General features: G+C 38.4%; 1 protein-coding gene across 4 annotated transcripts in view; it reads left to right on the top strand.

Moving 5' to 3' along the window:
- Nucleotides 1-16437, top strand: part of MAGI3 (membrane associated guanylate kinase, WW and PDZ domain containing 3) — a 262766-nt gene that overhangs the window by 224209 nt on the left and 22120 nt on the right. For all 4 annotated transcript variants that reach the window (XM_005887097.3, XM_070367458.1, XM_005887098.2 and 1 more), the window contains exons 14-16: nucleotides 5903-6095; nucleotides 8503-8691; nucleotides 14067-14252. In XM_005887097.3, the coding sequence (XP_005887159.2) occupies nucleotides 5903-6095; nucleotides 8503-8691; nucleotides 14067-14252 (568 nt within the window). The remainder of the gene's footprint in view (nucleotides 1-5902; nucleotides 6096-8502; nucleotides 8692-14066; nucleotides 14253-16437) is intronic.

Below are 16437 nucleotides of genomic sequence, written 5' to 3'. Positions count from 1 at the left end.
TTGTATGTAATAAGTTGTTTTTCTCTTGCTGTTTTTAAAATTCTCTCTTTAACTTTTGACATTTTAATTACAATGTGTCTCTGTATGGATCTTTTTGGGAATTCTTTGGGCTTCTAGAATCTGCAATTCTGTCTCTTTTCCCACGTTAAGGAAGTTTTCAGGCACTATTTCTTCAAGTTAAATTTTCTGCTCCTTTTTTCTCCTTCTGGTACTCCTATAATATGAATGTTATTCTGCTTGAAGTCATTCCATAGGTACCTTGGGCTATCTTTGCTTTTTCTTCTTCTTCTTCTTTTTTTTTTTTTTTTTACTTTTTGCTGCTCTTATTGAGTCAATTCTATCCATATTGTTTAAAGTGGCAAAAATTCATTCTTTATATGCCAGTGTGGTATTCTATTGTATGTATATGTGTGTGTATGCCACTTTTTAGTTTTTTGAGAAACCTCCATACTGTTCTTGACAGTGGCTGCACCAATTTACATTCTCACCAACAGTGTACAAGAGATCCCTTTCCTCCACATCCTTACCAACATTTGTTATTTGTAGATTTTTTGATGATAACATTTCTGACAGGTATGAGGTTATACTTAGTTATGGTTTTGATTTCCCTGGTGATTAGTGATGTTGAGCAACATTTCATGTGACTGTTGGCTGTCTGCATGTTCCCTTTGGAAAAATGTCTGTTCACATCTGCCCATTTTTTAATTGGGTCGTTTGTTTTTTTTGGATATTAAGCTGTGTGAGCCTTTTTATATTATCATTGTGATTTCTGAGATATTTACCTATTTGGTCTTTCTTTTGTTATTTTAAAAAATCTTTTGATTGAAGTATAGTTGATTTTCAGTGTTGTGTTATTTTCAAGTGTACAGCAAAGTGAATCAGTTTTATATATGCACATGCACACTCACACACACACACCACAGGTCTCAGTTCAGTTCAGTTCAGTCGCTCAGTCGCGTCCGACTCTTTGCGACCCCACGAATCGCAGCACGCCAGGCCTCCCTGTCCATCACCAACTCCCGGAGTTCACTCAGACTCACGTCCATCGAGTCAGTGATGCCATCCAGCCATCCCATTCTCTGTTGTCCCCTTCTCCTCCTGCCCCCAATCCCTCCCAGCATCAGAGTCTTTTCCAATGAGTCAGCTCTTCGCATGAGGTGGCCAAAGTACTGGAGTTTCAGCTTTAGCATCATTCCTTCCAAAGAACACCCAGGACTGATATCCTTTAGAATGGACTGGTTGGATCTCCTTGCAGTCCAAGGGACTCTCAAGAGTCTTCTCCAACACCATAGTTCAAAAGCATCAATTCTTCAGTGCTCAGCCTTCTTCACAGTCCAACTCTCACATCCATACATGACCACTGGAAAAACCATAGCCTTGACTAGACGGACCTTTGTTGGCAAAGTAATGTCTCTGCTTTTGAATATGCTATCTAGGTTGGTCATAACTTTCCTTCCAAGGAGTAAGTGTCTTTTAATTTCATGGCTGCAGTCACCATCTGCAGTGATTTGGGAGCCCCAAAACATAAAGTCTGACACTGTTTCCACTGTTTCCCCATCTATTTCCCATGAAGTGATGGGACCAGATGCTATGATCTTCGTTTTCTGAATGTGAGCTTTAAGCCAACCTTTTCACTCTCCTCTTTCACTTTCATCAAGAGGCTTTTTAGTTCCTCTTCACTTTCTGCCATAAGGGTGGTGTCATCTGCATATCTGAGGTTATTGACATTTCTCCCGGCAATCTTGATTCCAGCTTGTGCTTCTTCCAGCCCAGCATTTCTCATGATGTACTCTGCATAGAAGTTAAATAAACAGGGTGACACTATACAGCCTTGACGTACTCCTTTATCTATTTGGAACCAGTCTGTTGTTCCATGTCCGGTTCTAACTGTTGCTTCCTGACCTGCATATATGTTTCTCAAGAGGCAGGTCAGGTGGTCTGGTATTCCCATCTCTTTCAGAATTTTCCAGTTTATTGTGATCTACACAGTCAAAGGCTTTGGCATAGTCAATAAAGCAGAAATAGATGTTTTTCTGGAATTCTGTTCCTTTTTCCATGATCCAGCAGATGTTGGCAATTTGATCTCTGGTTCCTCTGCCTTTTCTAAAACCTACTCTTTTTTAAATTCTTTTACCATATGGGTCATTACAGAGTGTTGAGTAGAGTTCCCTATAGTATGTATATGTCAATCCCAATTTCTCAATTTATCCTCTTCCCCTTTCCCCCAGTAACAATATGTTTATTTTTTTTTTTTTTTTTGTAGTTTTATTTATTTATTTATTTATTTATTTTTGGCTTTTTATTTTATTTTTTTTTTTTTTTCCAACTATAATTTTATTTTTTTAACTTTACAAAAAATTGTATTAGTTTTGCCAAATATCAAAATGAATCCGCCACAGGTATACATGTGTTCCCCATCCTGAACCCTCTTCCCTCCTCCCTCCCCATACCATCCCTCTGGGTCGTCCCAGTGCACTAGCCCCAAGCATCCAGTATCGTACATTGAACCTGGACTGGCAACTCGTTTCCTACATGATATTTTACATGTTTCAATGCCATTCTCCCAAATCTTCCCACCCTCTCCCTCTCCCACAGAGTCCATAAGACTGTTCTATATATCAGTGTCTCTTTTGCTGTCTCGTACACAGGGTTATTGTTACCATCTTTCTAAATTCCATATATATGCGTTAATGTACTGTATTGGTATTTTTCTTTCTGGCTTACTTCACTCTGTATAATAGGCTCCAGTTTCATCCACCTCATTAGAACTGATTCCAATGTATTCTTTTTAATGGCTGAGTAATACTCCATTGTGTATATGTACCACAGCTTTCTTATCCATTCATCTGGTGATGGACATCTAGGTTGCTTCCATGTCCTGGCTATTATAAACAGTGCTGCGATGAACATTGGGGTATACGTGTCTCTTTCCCTTCTGGTTTCCTCATTGTGTATGCCCAGCAGTGGGATTGCTGGATCATAAGGCAGTTCTATTTCCAGTTTTTTAAGGAATCTCCACACTATTGTCCATAGTGGCTGTACTAGTTTGCATTCCCACCAACAGTGTAGGAGGGTTCCCTTTTCTCCACACCCTCTTGTTTATTTTCTATATCTGTGGCTCTATTTCTGTTTTGTGGGCTTCCCTTATGGCTCGGCAGTGAAGAATCCGCTTGCAGTGCAGGAGACAGAGGTTCAATTCTTGGGTTGGGAAGATCCTCTGGAGGAGGGCATGGCAACCTACTCCAGTATTCTTACCAGGAAAATCCCATAGACAGAGGAGCCTGGTGGGCTATGGTCTATGGGGTTTCAAAGAGTCAGATACAACTCAAAGGACTGAACACACATGCATACATTTCTGTCTTGTCAGTAAGTTCATTTGTATTATTGTTTTTCCATTCCACACATAAGCAATATCATATGGTATTAGTCCTTCTCTGTCTGACTTACTTCATTCAGTATGACAGTCTTTAGGTCCATTCATGTTGCTGCAAATGGCATTGTTTCGTTTTTTATGGCTGAGTAATATTCCAGTGTATATATTTACCACATCTTCTTTATGCATTTGTGTGTTGACAGACATTTAGTTTGCTTCCATATCCTGGCTATTGTAAATAGTGATACAGTATTCACTGGGGTGCATGTGTCTTTTTGAGTTGTGGGTTGTTTTTTTTTTTTTTTCCAGGTTTATGCCCAGGAGTGGGATTGCTGGATCATATGAAAGCTCTGTTTTTAATTTTTTAAGGAACTTCCATACTGTTCTCCATAGTGGCTGTACCAATCTGCAATTCCACCAACAGTCGGTGGGGGTGGGGGGGTCCCTTTCTCCCCATCCTCTTCAGCATTTATTGTTTGTAGATTTTTTGATAATGACCATTTGGACCAGTGTGAGGTGATACCTCATTGTAGTTTTGATTTGCATTTCTCTAATAATAAGTGATGTTGAGCATCTTTTCATATGCCTCTTGGCCATCTGTATGTCTTCTTTGGAGAAATGTCTATTTAGATCTTCCATCCATTTTTTGATATATACATATTTTTTTAATTAAGCTGCATGAGGTGTTTATATATTTTTGAGATTAAACCCTTTTCAGTCGCTTTGTTTCCAAGCATTTTCTCCCATTCTGAGAGTTGTCTTTATTTTGTTTATGGTTCATTTGCCATGAAAAAGCTTTTAAGTTTATGTCCCATTTATTTTTGTCTTTATTGTCATTACTCTAGGAGACAGATCTAAAAAGATGTTGCTACAATTCATGTCAAAGAGTGTTCTACCTATGTTTTCCTCTAGAAAGTTTTATAGTATCTGGTCCTACAATTAGGTCTTTAATCCATTTTGAATTTATTTTTGTATATGGTGTTAGAGAATGTTCTAACCTTCGTTCTTTTTATGTAACTATCCAGTTGTCCCAGCACCACTTATTGAAGAGGCTGTCTTTTCTCCATTGTATGTTCTTGTCTCCTGTGTTGTAGATTAATTGACCATAAGTGTGTGGGTTTATTTCTGTGCTCTCTATTCTATTGCATTGATTTATATATTCCTTTTTGTACCAGTACCGTATTGTTTTGATTACCGTAGCTATGTGTTATAGTCTGAAGTCAAGGAAAGCGATTCCTCCAGGTCTCTTCTTCTTTCTCAAGGTTGTTTTGGCTATTTGTGTTTTTTTCTGTTTCCATACAAATTTTACGTTTTTTTTGTTCTAGTTCTGTGAAAAATCCCTTGACATTTTGATAGGGATTGCATTGAATCTGTAGATTGCCTTGGGTAACATGGTCATTTTACCAATGTTAATTCTTCCAGTCCAATAACATGATATATCTTTCCAGCTGATTGTGTAATCTTTAATTTCTTTCATTAGTGACTTATAATTTTCCAAGTACAGGTCTTTTACCTTGTTAAGTAGGTTTGTTTCTAGGTATTTTATTCTTTTTGATGCAGTGGTAAATAGGATTATTTCCTTAATTTAATGTATAGAAATACAACAGATTTCTGTAGATTTTTTTGTATCCTGCAACTTTAGCAAAATCATTGATGAACTCTAGGAATTTTCTGGTGATGTCTTTAGGATTTTCCACATATAGTCACATCATCTGCAAACAGTGAGTTTTACTTCTTTCTTACCAATTTGTCTTCCTTTTCTTTCTTTTTCTCATCTGATTGCTATAGCTAGGACTTCCAAAAATATGTTGAATAAAAGTATTGAGAGTGGGCGTTTTTGTCTTGCTCCTGATCTTAGAGGAAATGTTTACACTTTATCTTCTCTTAAATGTCAGGTTATAACAGCTCTGGAACTAGTCAAAATACTTAGGATTACCAATTATAGGATTCTGATTGCAGCAAAGGAAATGAGCAAGATCTATTCACCTAGTTGGAAGTGAATCTTAGGTCACTCTGTTCCCTTAAAATATATACTGCTTTAGAATTTAGGAACAAGAGATGTTCCTCTTTTGTATATACTAAACTTGAACTGATAGCCTTATGTAATGGGAGTATTGTAAGAATTATCCCAGTTGCTATGAACAGTATACAAAAAAAAAAAACTTTCACCATGGCATTCAATGGACTTTACTTTTAGTAGCTACTCCATAGAATTGCATTTTCTGAGTTTAATATTTTTGTTCTGTTGTAGTGACGGAAATGATAGTGGTACTTTCAAAGTTAGTGAATTACTTTGTATTTCCTGTCTTCCTTGTGCCCAACCCAAAGAATCCAGAAGAGATTACATGGTGTGGTTATGTGAAGTGCCATTTTGGAGACAGGTCAATTTCTATGACTGTTTTCAGGTTGAACTGCAAAAATTTGTTGGTATGCATAGTTTTGAGTCAGAAAGTCCTTGACTTAGTAGTTAAGAAACTTAGTAAGTCTTAGTAGACTGTATAGAGCAACCCACACTTTATATCTTATCAGATATACATTGGAGCCATCATTCCTCTGGGCGCAGCTGAGAAAGATGGTCGGCTCCGTGCAGCTGATGAGCTGATGTGCATTGATGGAATTCCTGTTAAAGGGAAATCACACAAACAAGTCCTAGACCTAATGACAACCGCTGCTCGAAATGGCCACGTGTTACTAACTGTCAGAAGAAAGATCTTCTACGGTGGTACGTGAACCTGTTCTTGCTCTGATAAGTTAAAAAAGAAAAATGAGATTTAGTCCACTTTTTTTTTCAGATTATTTTATTATGTTTAATAGTGTATGAGAGGCTGTGCTAGCCCTCTGCAATGGCCCACACTGTGTCTGTGAAATGTTTCTTTGACTAAATCCACTTCTTACCTAAAACAATGACAACAAAAATAGTGTATGAGATAAGTTATTTGGTGTGATCCTTGCATGTGGAAGGCCAGTAAGTTGAAAGGATTCATAAATACTGCTACTACTATCAAAAAAGAGAAATAAATTTTGGGTCTCTACATTAAGATTATATTAGTATATCAATGAATTTTGCCAGCGTGATATTATAGTCAGAATATCAGGTTAAATCTGTTTTCTGAAGAACAAATACAAAGTTGTTTAGTCATACTAAGAGATCCCATTAACTGAATATCAAACAATTTTGGATCCTGATGAAATTCTAAATATTCAGAGGACAAAATGTTTCTACTTCAGAAGTTTTAGTATGACATTTATTGAGTCTCAGACATGGATTCTTTTACTTACTCTTTATAGAACCATGATGGTAAACACTGTTATTATTCTAGTTACTCACAGAAAGGTTGAGAAACACATAGCTGGTAGGTAGTAGGACCAGGATTGAAACAGATAATTTAATTACAAAGCCTGAGGTTTAAACCATTACATTAAGAGATGATAATATCCTGTATTTTTATGTTAGTAGCTCTGTGAATGTTATGTAGAACTTTTTTAAAGTGAATTCTTGTCACTTAAAAATGTTTTAAAGACAACCCTGTAGCACCACAAGAATGTAAGCTTCATGAAGGATGGAGTTTTCATCCATTTAATTCTATGCTGTGTACCCAGTACCTAGAAGAATGACCACATGGCACAGAGTGGGCATTCAAAAAATGTGTGACTTGATGAATATTTACATCACTCTTAAAAATGAGGCCCTGTGTTTTTGATTGTAGCATCCAAAGTAAAAGCCCACCTCCCTTCATAAATACGAGGCATCTGAGATGCATGGGGATTCTAATGCTGTGTTGCTTCCATTTGGTTTGGTGTCAGAACATAACTACGTAGAGTAAACAATGGGATGCTGTACAAATAGAGATTAGCTCCCTCCTGAAAAGCATCATAAAGATGTTTCATAGTAGTTTGATATTACTGGAGACATTTTAGCTAATTCATTCTAACCATGCATTATATCAAAAAGAGCCTTTTTTTTGTTGGTAATTATTGGAAGTTGTTGACACTTTTGTTGAGGTTTAAAAACACATCCTCAGAGTCCCATAGATTTTGATACAGAGAGACCTTATAAATGCCTGTTCATCAATAACAGCATGTTGTGGTGGTTGTTTATGATGTTTTGTATCAAATTATGGCACAAAATTTGCCTTTTAAAAATCAGTTATGACTAACTTTTGTCATTCTTTCTCAAATTCTGATGTTATTCTTAAATAGAAGAAAAGGGTGTAGGTTAACTGCCCATTTGCTAGGAATTCCATGTGACCTGATCTGTGGCTAGGAGAGTTTGCCATTCATGTGGACAGCTTGTATTACCCATCAGAAAACTGCAGTTGTAAAACACATTGTAAAATATGAATCTGTGTAGGTGGCAAACTGTTCTCAAGCTGTAATGGGAGGTATCTCTGTCCTGATGCAGTGACCTCCCAGACGTCATGAGTGTCAGTCACTGCACTAAATTATGTATTTCTATTAATGTTTATTTATTTAGCTGCTCTGAATCTTAGCTGTGGCATGTAGGATCTAGTCGCGTGACCAGGGAGTGAACCCAGGTCCCCTGCACTGGGAGTGTGGAGTCTTAACCACTGGACCGCGAGGATTCAGTGTGTGTGTTTTGGCGGGGGTGGGTGATGCTCAGTTGTGTCCAGCTCTTTGTGACCCCATGGACTGTAGCCAGCCAGGCTCCTCTGTCCAGGGAATTTTCCGGGCAAGAATACTGGAGGAGTACCAGGGAAGTCCCACTAAATTGTATTTAAAGGTGATTTTAAGAGGAAGTTTACTATGTTGTTATTCAGTATTAACTTTAAAAAAATTGCTTGTCCAGGTTCAAAACCTTGTTGGAATTAAAATAATTTCAAGAAGAATTTTTTTTATCATCAAATTTCACAGAAGCTTTGAAAAACTTCCCTTAGAAGTGAGATAACATCTTGTCGTTTTCCAACTATGTACTTAATGAGCATTCAAGAAGTCCACTGGATGGGCTGCAGCTACCTCTGCACTCAGATGGTGTCCAGAGCACTTGGGCAGAGACACTGCTTTTCTTTATATTAGAAACTCAGTGTTCTTGTGAAGAGCTTAGCACAAAACACTTTAGTTATCAAGTTACGATGTTCCAGAAATATCAAAATTGCTCTTGTTTATTACAGAGAAACAACCTGAGGATGACAGCTCCCAAGCCTTCCCTTCAACACAGAATGGATCTCCCCGCTTGAACCGAGCAGAGGTCCTGGCCAGGCCTGCTCCCCAGGAGCCCTATGATGTTGTCTTGCAACGAAAAGAAAATGAAGGATTTGGATTTGTCATTCTCACTTCCAAGAGCAAGCCACCTCCAGGAGGTAAGGGCCCCTGTGTCCTGGTGTCCCTCCCTCTTAATTCCAGTTTTCTGAGTCACCCACTGGGGTTTGTGAAAGTAGCTAGGAATCATGTATAAATTGCCATTTTTAAAAAAATGCTGAATATTTTATTTGTTTTCAAAATTAGGTAGTTTGAATCAGTCTTTCCAGGCTTTGGGTTTATTTATCTATCTCAGAGTCTATAAAATAAATCTTAGTATCTCAGTTTGCATCCACCTTATATTGTGTCAGTATTATCAGGGATGTGACCTAATTGATGTAGTGAAAGGACAATGCTGAATTTTTTTTTCAATTATGGGGGCTTAGGATTTTTTTTCCCCAGATTAGAAGAAATCATATATACAGAAATAAATGAAATGCTAGAAGCAGTTAAGAAGCAAAATAGAAAAACCTTGACCCAGATGTGTCTTAAATAGTCCTTTTGTGTTATTTAATCATAATTGCCTTATTGCAGCTATAAATTGACCTTAAAAGATAAGAGGCACTCCTACCTTATATGCTTCATCAAAAGGTAAAAATTCTGTCAAGACCTTGAAATATCCTGAACCCAGTTTAGTAGAATGTCATCTGAGAAGGATGAATATGTATATTAATTTAATATGTATATTAATTTCTTCAACAAAGGAGGAATCACATCTTCTATGTCTAGGGCTGTTATGAATCAGCAAATTAAATATTTGCTGTATCTTTATGTTTCTAAGTAATAATCATCTTTAAATATAAAATACAAATGAATATAAGATGAGAACCAGCAAACTAATATTTATGTGTCATGCTTGTCTGGTAGCTTTATTTTTCCAAGTCAAGTGATAAAAATCTTTGACCACACGAAAATGCACTCTTAGCTTTGCCAGGGGATTTTATTTTATCTTGAGTAGCGAGATCCTTTTAGACTAAATGGTCACTAAAACCTTAGTGAAAAATGAAAACACTTTCAGGAAAGTGTTGTGAGCCAAACCAATTTGCAAAAATCTTGCTAAAATCAATGCAAGTGTGTAAAGGAAGAAGATTCTATGACATGGATGAATTATTACTATGGTCTCAGGTCACTGCTCACTGATACTAGTTTCCATTTTCCAAAAGCTGTTGCTATGGTAATGCTTGGAACTGGAACTGTTACTGATGCTGTAAGGATGATTATGTGGCCTGTGTCAGAAAAATGAGAGAAAGCAGCTGTTAGGTGGATTTTATATTATATCATTGGAAATCAGTATCTAGAAAAACAAATGACCATTTTAGATAATCATATTCTGATTCGAATACCATGCAATAATCCTGGGCATTCAGATTAACAAAAATAGTGAAAGATTATTACTCAGCGTGATAGATGCTAACCACTTGCCATATTGAGCGTATTTCTCCTCTAGCACTACAAAAATTAGGAGAGTCTAGTGTTCACCATAAAACTAGGAGATACAGAGGAATTCAGCAAAATATATTACTTAAATAGTTTAACCTATTTTTATATTTGAAATTTATGTTATACTTTAATACATTATCTGTTTTAAATATATCATCTTATTTGTGTAATTATATTTATTAATTTATTTATATTTAAAATTAAAATCTTTTTATACTTCTTTGTTTAAATGTCTCTTTAGGATCTTGATGGTTTTACATACCATAGGTGCTGGGTCTCTGTGTAAGACAGTGTCATTAAGTGCTGGGCTTTGTAATCAGACAGACATGGCTTCTAGACCCGCTGATGTCTTTTAATAGCTGTCTGATCTTGGGCACATTACTTACCCTCCGAGTGCTCCAGCTTGCCCTGTGAAATGAGGATGTTGACACTTCCTGTCTCGTATGTTTGCGAGGATTAAAGGAGATAATGCATGTGAAGCCCTCTGCCTGGACCTTCAGTAAATGTTGGCTGCTGTCACTTGCTGTGGTTTCTGCCATTGTCATTGCAGCTGTCACTGCATATTGACCTTTTTTTCCCTCTAAAGAAACGTTAAAAAGTTTATCAATATTTGAGTAATGAGATGGGAAAGAAAACCCAATTAAAATGTAAGATTGAGGTAACAGCTAATGCGTGGCAGGAAATGAGTGTTTGCAGCTCATTAATTATCAGCCTGAATGGTAAATTAGGCTTAGGTTGTCAAATGAATTTTATATAAAGTACTTGAGATTTTCAGTCATGATGCAAAACCAGAATTCGTAATTTCGCTGACGTGCTAGTTAATAATCTCACAAAATTCTCAGCCCTGCAAACATTTCTTCTTGGAACTCCATTTATCTCATAGCTAGAAGGATCCTGGGGTGAGATTACATGAGGAGCTTTCCCTCACAGAGACCAAGCAGTTGCAGTGTGCAGTTCACTGCGTAACAGTGAAAGATTGGTTTTAAAAAAGGAGTTAGCACAGGTGAGAAGGCCAGAAACCTGTCTGTCAGAATAGATCCTTCTTTATGGGTCGTGCCTTGGTACAGGTTGGTATTCTGCACAGTGCAGGTTGTTGGTTGGTTTTCTTTTCTGCTGCTGCTGCTGCTGAAATATATTTTCTGCTGACATATGTCACAGGAAGAGTTCCCACTAGCATCTCTAATACCAGCTATAAAATTCTGTACCATTGACTTCTTCAAAGGTCAGGGATCCAGGCCCAGCATCCTTGTTGTCCTGGACCAGTTTGTGTAGGGCTGCATGAGTGGAGTACTCAGCAAACACCTCTGTTAAAAATGGAAAGGACCTGACTGGTTTTTGCATGGCCAGCACTTCAGAGGTTTTAGCATTCCACTTTTCATACTTTTCAGTTCTGGTTGCAAAGGATTTCTCTTAGAAGGGGACATATTCAGCTATTGTCCTTTCTTTTCCTAAAAAATAATATTTTAAGAGCACCAAAGTCATCTCAGCATCTGGACAAGCCAGCCTGTGAGACAGATTTAGGCCAAAGATGAATGAAGATGGAGAAATTGACTTCATGCAAATACCTATAGACTTTGTATACCAACAGTAAGGCAGGACTTCAGATTTTTCCTTAGCCATGTGTACTCTAAGCATGTGTGCATACTAAGTTGCTTCAGTTGTGTCTGACTCTTTACAACCCTATGGACTGTAGCCCAGCAGACTTCTCTGTCCATGGGATTCTCCAGGCAGGATTACTGGAGGGGGTTGCCATTTCCTTCTCCAGGGGATCTTCCTGACCCAGAGATTGAACCCACATCTCTTATGTCTCCTGCACTGGTAGGCAACATACTCTAAGCAGTTACGTTGAAAACTTCCCAATCTATTCAAAGAATGTTCAGAAGTTATCTTTCTACTGGTCTGTTTATCTTTAACTGTTTTGGTGGTGCTGCTATAAATGCCAAGACAATAACAATCCGACTACTTTTATCTCTCCTCACCTCGATGACTAACCCTTCAGGAAGTTCTGTACCAAGATTTGCCAATTTCCTTTTGACCACATTACTCACGTGATGAGAAAGGAACAACTGAGGCATCAGAGGTTTTTCTTGTTTGACGCTTTCCCAAGTCGGAACAAACCCCTTTCAGTGTGCCAGGGAGCTGAATGATTTTCTTCTTAGGGGATCTGGAATGAACATTGTTTACAAGTAAAATCTCTTCTAAGAAGGAGAGTTACTGAGATATTAATTTAGAAGGTTACCCGTGGGCACCTGTGTGATCCTCCATGTATTTCTGATGTGCTGCCTGTTGTCCTAGCTGGGCGTCAGCTCACGTCGCCTGGCACAGGACACAGCCCATGCTGCTTGTGCTGTGCTTAGTCGCTTAGGCATGTCCGACTCTTTTCGACCCCATGGACTGTAGCCCTCCAGGCTCCTCTGTCCATTGGATTCTCCAGGCAAGACTACTAGAGTGGGTTGCCATGCCCTCCTCCAGGGGATCTTCCCAACCCAGGGATCAACCCAAGTCTGTGGTGCTAGCGGTAAAGAATCTGCCTGCCAATGCAGGATATGCAAGAGATGCAGTTTCGATCCCTGGGTCGGGAAGATACCCTGAAGGAGGAAAATGGCTGTCCACTCCAGTGTCCTTGCATGAAAACTTCCACGGACAAAAAGAGCCTGGAGGGCTATAGTTCATGGGGTCAGAAGAGTTGGACATGACTGAGCGACTGAGCACAACAACAGTGAGGAAAATGGTGTGAGTGCTTGATATAATTCAGAGCTAAAGGGCACTTGCTTCCACATTGACTTCCTCTTTTTTAAGATAAAATCTCCTAATCTCTCACTGCATAATCCTAGAACAGCCAAGGAATGGCACTTACTGTCCATGGGACATAAATCATGGCCAAGAATAACTTCCAGTCCAAATGAAATTCTATTAAAATGGCCTTAACTTACACCTAGATTTAATTCAAAAATACTAGTAAGGAGCCCATTTTACTATAGAAATTAAACATAATCACAGTGCCATTTAAAAATAGTAAGTTATCCTTATTGATGATAATCCACATTCAGCAGGAGCCCAAGTGCCAGATAAATGTAGGCAAAAAAATTCTAGAGAGCATAGAAGGAACACTTGTTTCTTAATATGAATGCCCCTTATTAAATGGTGAAAGATATTTTCACAAGATTTCCTGAATGTCTGAGAACTCATTTTAAGGCATAATAACAGTGAAGAATCTTAATAGTTACTCTCGGAAAGCCTTCAGCATTAAACTAGAGATATAATAGAACTGCACAGAGTGTCTTTCCAAATGTCTTAGAGCAGCTTTGTGCTTTCAGGGTAGGATTTTAACCATAAGCCAAATAATCTTAATGTTAAACACTTAATGTTCTAATTCCACTCAGCTTTTCTAATTTAAAAAAAAAAATCTAGAGGCACAAATAAGAGGAATAAATTTTGTTCTAGAAGTAAGTATGATTCATTTTAATGATCAGTCTTTTCACTGTAACTGGATTTCTGACCATTCTCATTCCTGAACTTGATTTTGAACTGCATTTATTTACAAGATTTCTTGTGGGGGTAAATGCCCCTTCAGCTGAACCAAAGATGATCTCATTGTAGCAGTTTCTAAAATACCCAAAAGCATGTTGCAACCTAAACAACCAATGACAAACAAGAAACATGAGATATTTTCACAAATATCACTGAGGTCAGTAGCCTTTAAATGGGATTGTTAGGATGACAATATAAAAATTGGGAAAGGTTTCTGGTAAGTGGAGAAAAGCAAAGAGGTTTATATGCCATGATCGCAGCTGTGTAAAGAGTATCTGCATGTCAACAAAGAACAGAAGATAATATGAAGATAGTTGCATTTGGATAGGATGATCACTCGTGGTTTTTCTGATATATCTTGGAAGGATTTTCTTTGTTATTAGGTTGAATTTTTGATGCTGATGATAAATCCAATACTAAGAGATATGTTAAATAATTGAAAAACCTGGGAACTTTTTCTTCATAGTTATTCCTCATAAAATTGGCCGAGTCATAGAAGGAAGTCCAGCTGATCGCTGTGGGAAGCTGAAAGTTGGAGATCACATCTCTGCAGTGAATGGGCAGTCCATTGTTGAGTTGTCCCATGATAACATTGTTCAGCTGATCAAGGACGCTGGTGTCACTGTCACACTAACGGTCATTGCTGAAGAAGGTAAGGAACTGTTACACCCGCCTTCCCCAAACTGATCCGAGGGACATAGAGCCTGCAGAAGTACCAGAGCCCCTGCAGTGATAGAACCATTTATACGTGCTGGAGTCTCTTTTTTTGCCTTTTCCATTTAATGAATTTAAAAGACAGTTTATTATAAAGTTGTCAGTAGCTCAAGAAAAATAATCCAGCTAGCGAGTGGTGGCCATTTATTTACATGCTGGAGGAGCAAGCACCCGGAGTGAAAGACATGGCTAATACTTTTCAGATCTTATTTTCTTAAAATAATGTCTTAAGTCTCTATTTGAGTGAGAGAAAATCCTCTAAAGAGTTCAAAGAAAGTCACTGTTGATATCAAACCTTTCATGTCAGGCCCATGTCATAGGGTGCCTCGCCTTGCAGGCAGGGTTTCATTCTGGAAACTGCTTTATAAATGCAGGAGCAGGGATATGTAGGAATGGCCAGTAAATAGGGCGTAAGACGCACTTAGTGTCTTGCCTTGCTATAAGGCTGCCTTTGATCATTAAGAATTTGTAATTAGGAACCATTTTGAATGGCAACCAGATCGTGTTCTTTGCTTATGAATTACAAGGTAACCATTATATAATGCTTACCTTCTATTATTTTTCCTAAAAACTAACAAGAGGCCAAAAGCAGCAAATTTATGAAGTCAGTCTTTCTTGTTAAAATTCTGTATACTGTAATGTGTGTTCATGTCCCACTCCATCCTCTTGCCAGCAGTGACCCTCTAAGCTATCAGTTTTCAGGTTTTTAAATTCTTGCTCCTTCTTTCTTTTCCCTTCCTCCAGCACCACTAACATACATTTGTCTCTAAGGTGTTACATAAATCTCCCTTCTGTCCGAGACTCTGTAGGGGATTTCTCTGTGGACGAGTTTGCCTGGCTGCTCTGAAGTCCTCCTCAGTGGACGCTCCAGTGGTTCCCTACTCTCTGCAAAAAAAGCATTTTTTGATTCTGCTCCCAGCCTGCCTTTTAAATTTTCCTCCCAGTTCTTCCCAAATCCTCTCTTTTTTCTAAATCCTCTTTTCTTTTTGCTGACTATGTGGCTGGCATGTGGGATCTTAATTCCCTGGCCAGGGATCAGACCTACACCCCTTGCAGTGGAAGTGCAGTCTTAACCACTGGACTGTCGGGGGAAGTCCCCAGATCCTCTTTTGAACTGGGCCTCATTGGTCTCTGTGCACATGGGCTTCCGATCCCCTATTGCATTCCTTATCTCTGCAATTCGTTGAGTGCTGTTCTTACATCACTATATCCCAAATAAAAGGGTCTGCTCTTTGAAGACAAAGAAAATATTACCAATGGACTATGATACTCGCCGTCTCCCTCATTGCAGGTGAATTTTTTACCAGCTGAGCCACCAGGGAAGCCCTGATACTTGCTAGGCACTCAGTAAATTTTTTTTTTTTTTGAAAGAAGTAATAAGTAAATGGATGAATGAGCAAAATTAAGGATATTTTCAGTTCTCTGCCAATACCTAGTAGAAGCAATATACACCCAATAGAAGAAGTAAGGCTTTTGACTGACAGAGTTCACTGACACCTATTAGCTAGTTGGCAGGCCTTAAACATGTCACTTAACATTTCTAACCTTCAGTTTTTTTTTTTTTTTTCTCAATGCAATGGGAATAATGATATCTATTTCAAGATCACTGTGAAGATTAAAGGTGAAAGTATACATAATCTGTATAAATACCCTAAGGTGCTCATCTAATTGTAGCTGTCATTATTTTACCATATCTTTGCATGGACTCCTTCTTCATTCTAGTCTCCCCTAAGTCTCACTGCCTGCGGAAATAATAATGTTTAGGAAACACTTACTCTGTAGCAGGTATTGTCCTGAATACTTTACGTCTGCTGACTCTTAATCCTCACACTAATGCTGCTGCTGCTGCTGCTGCTGCTGCTGCTGCTGCTGCTGCTGCTAAGTCGCTTCAGTTGTGTCCGACTCTGTGCGATCCCATAGACAGCAGCCCACCAGGCTTCCCATCCCTGGGATTCTCCAGGCAAGAACACTGGAGTGGGTTGCCATTTCCTTCTCCAATGCATGAAAGTGAAAAGGAAAGTGAAGTCGCTCAGTCGTGTCTGACTCTAGCAACCCCATGGACTGCAGCCCACCAGGCTCCTCCGTGCATGGGATTTTCCAGGCAAGAGTACTGGAGTGGGGTG

This window comes from Bos mutus, chromosome 3, assembly GCF_027580195.1.
Source record: "Bos mutus isolate GX-2022 chromosome 3, NWIPB_WYAK_1.1, whole genome shotgun sequence".
In the NCBI taxonomy this organism is placed as follows: domain Eukaryota; kingdom Metazoa; phylum Chordata; class Mammalia; order Artiodactyla; family Bovidae; genus Bos; species Bos mutus.
The sequence above is the reverse complement of the archived record's forward strand: the minus strand, read 5'-3'. Positions and strand labels throughout refer to the sequence as shown.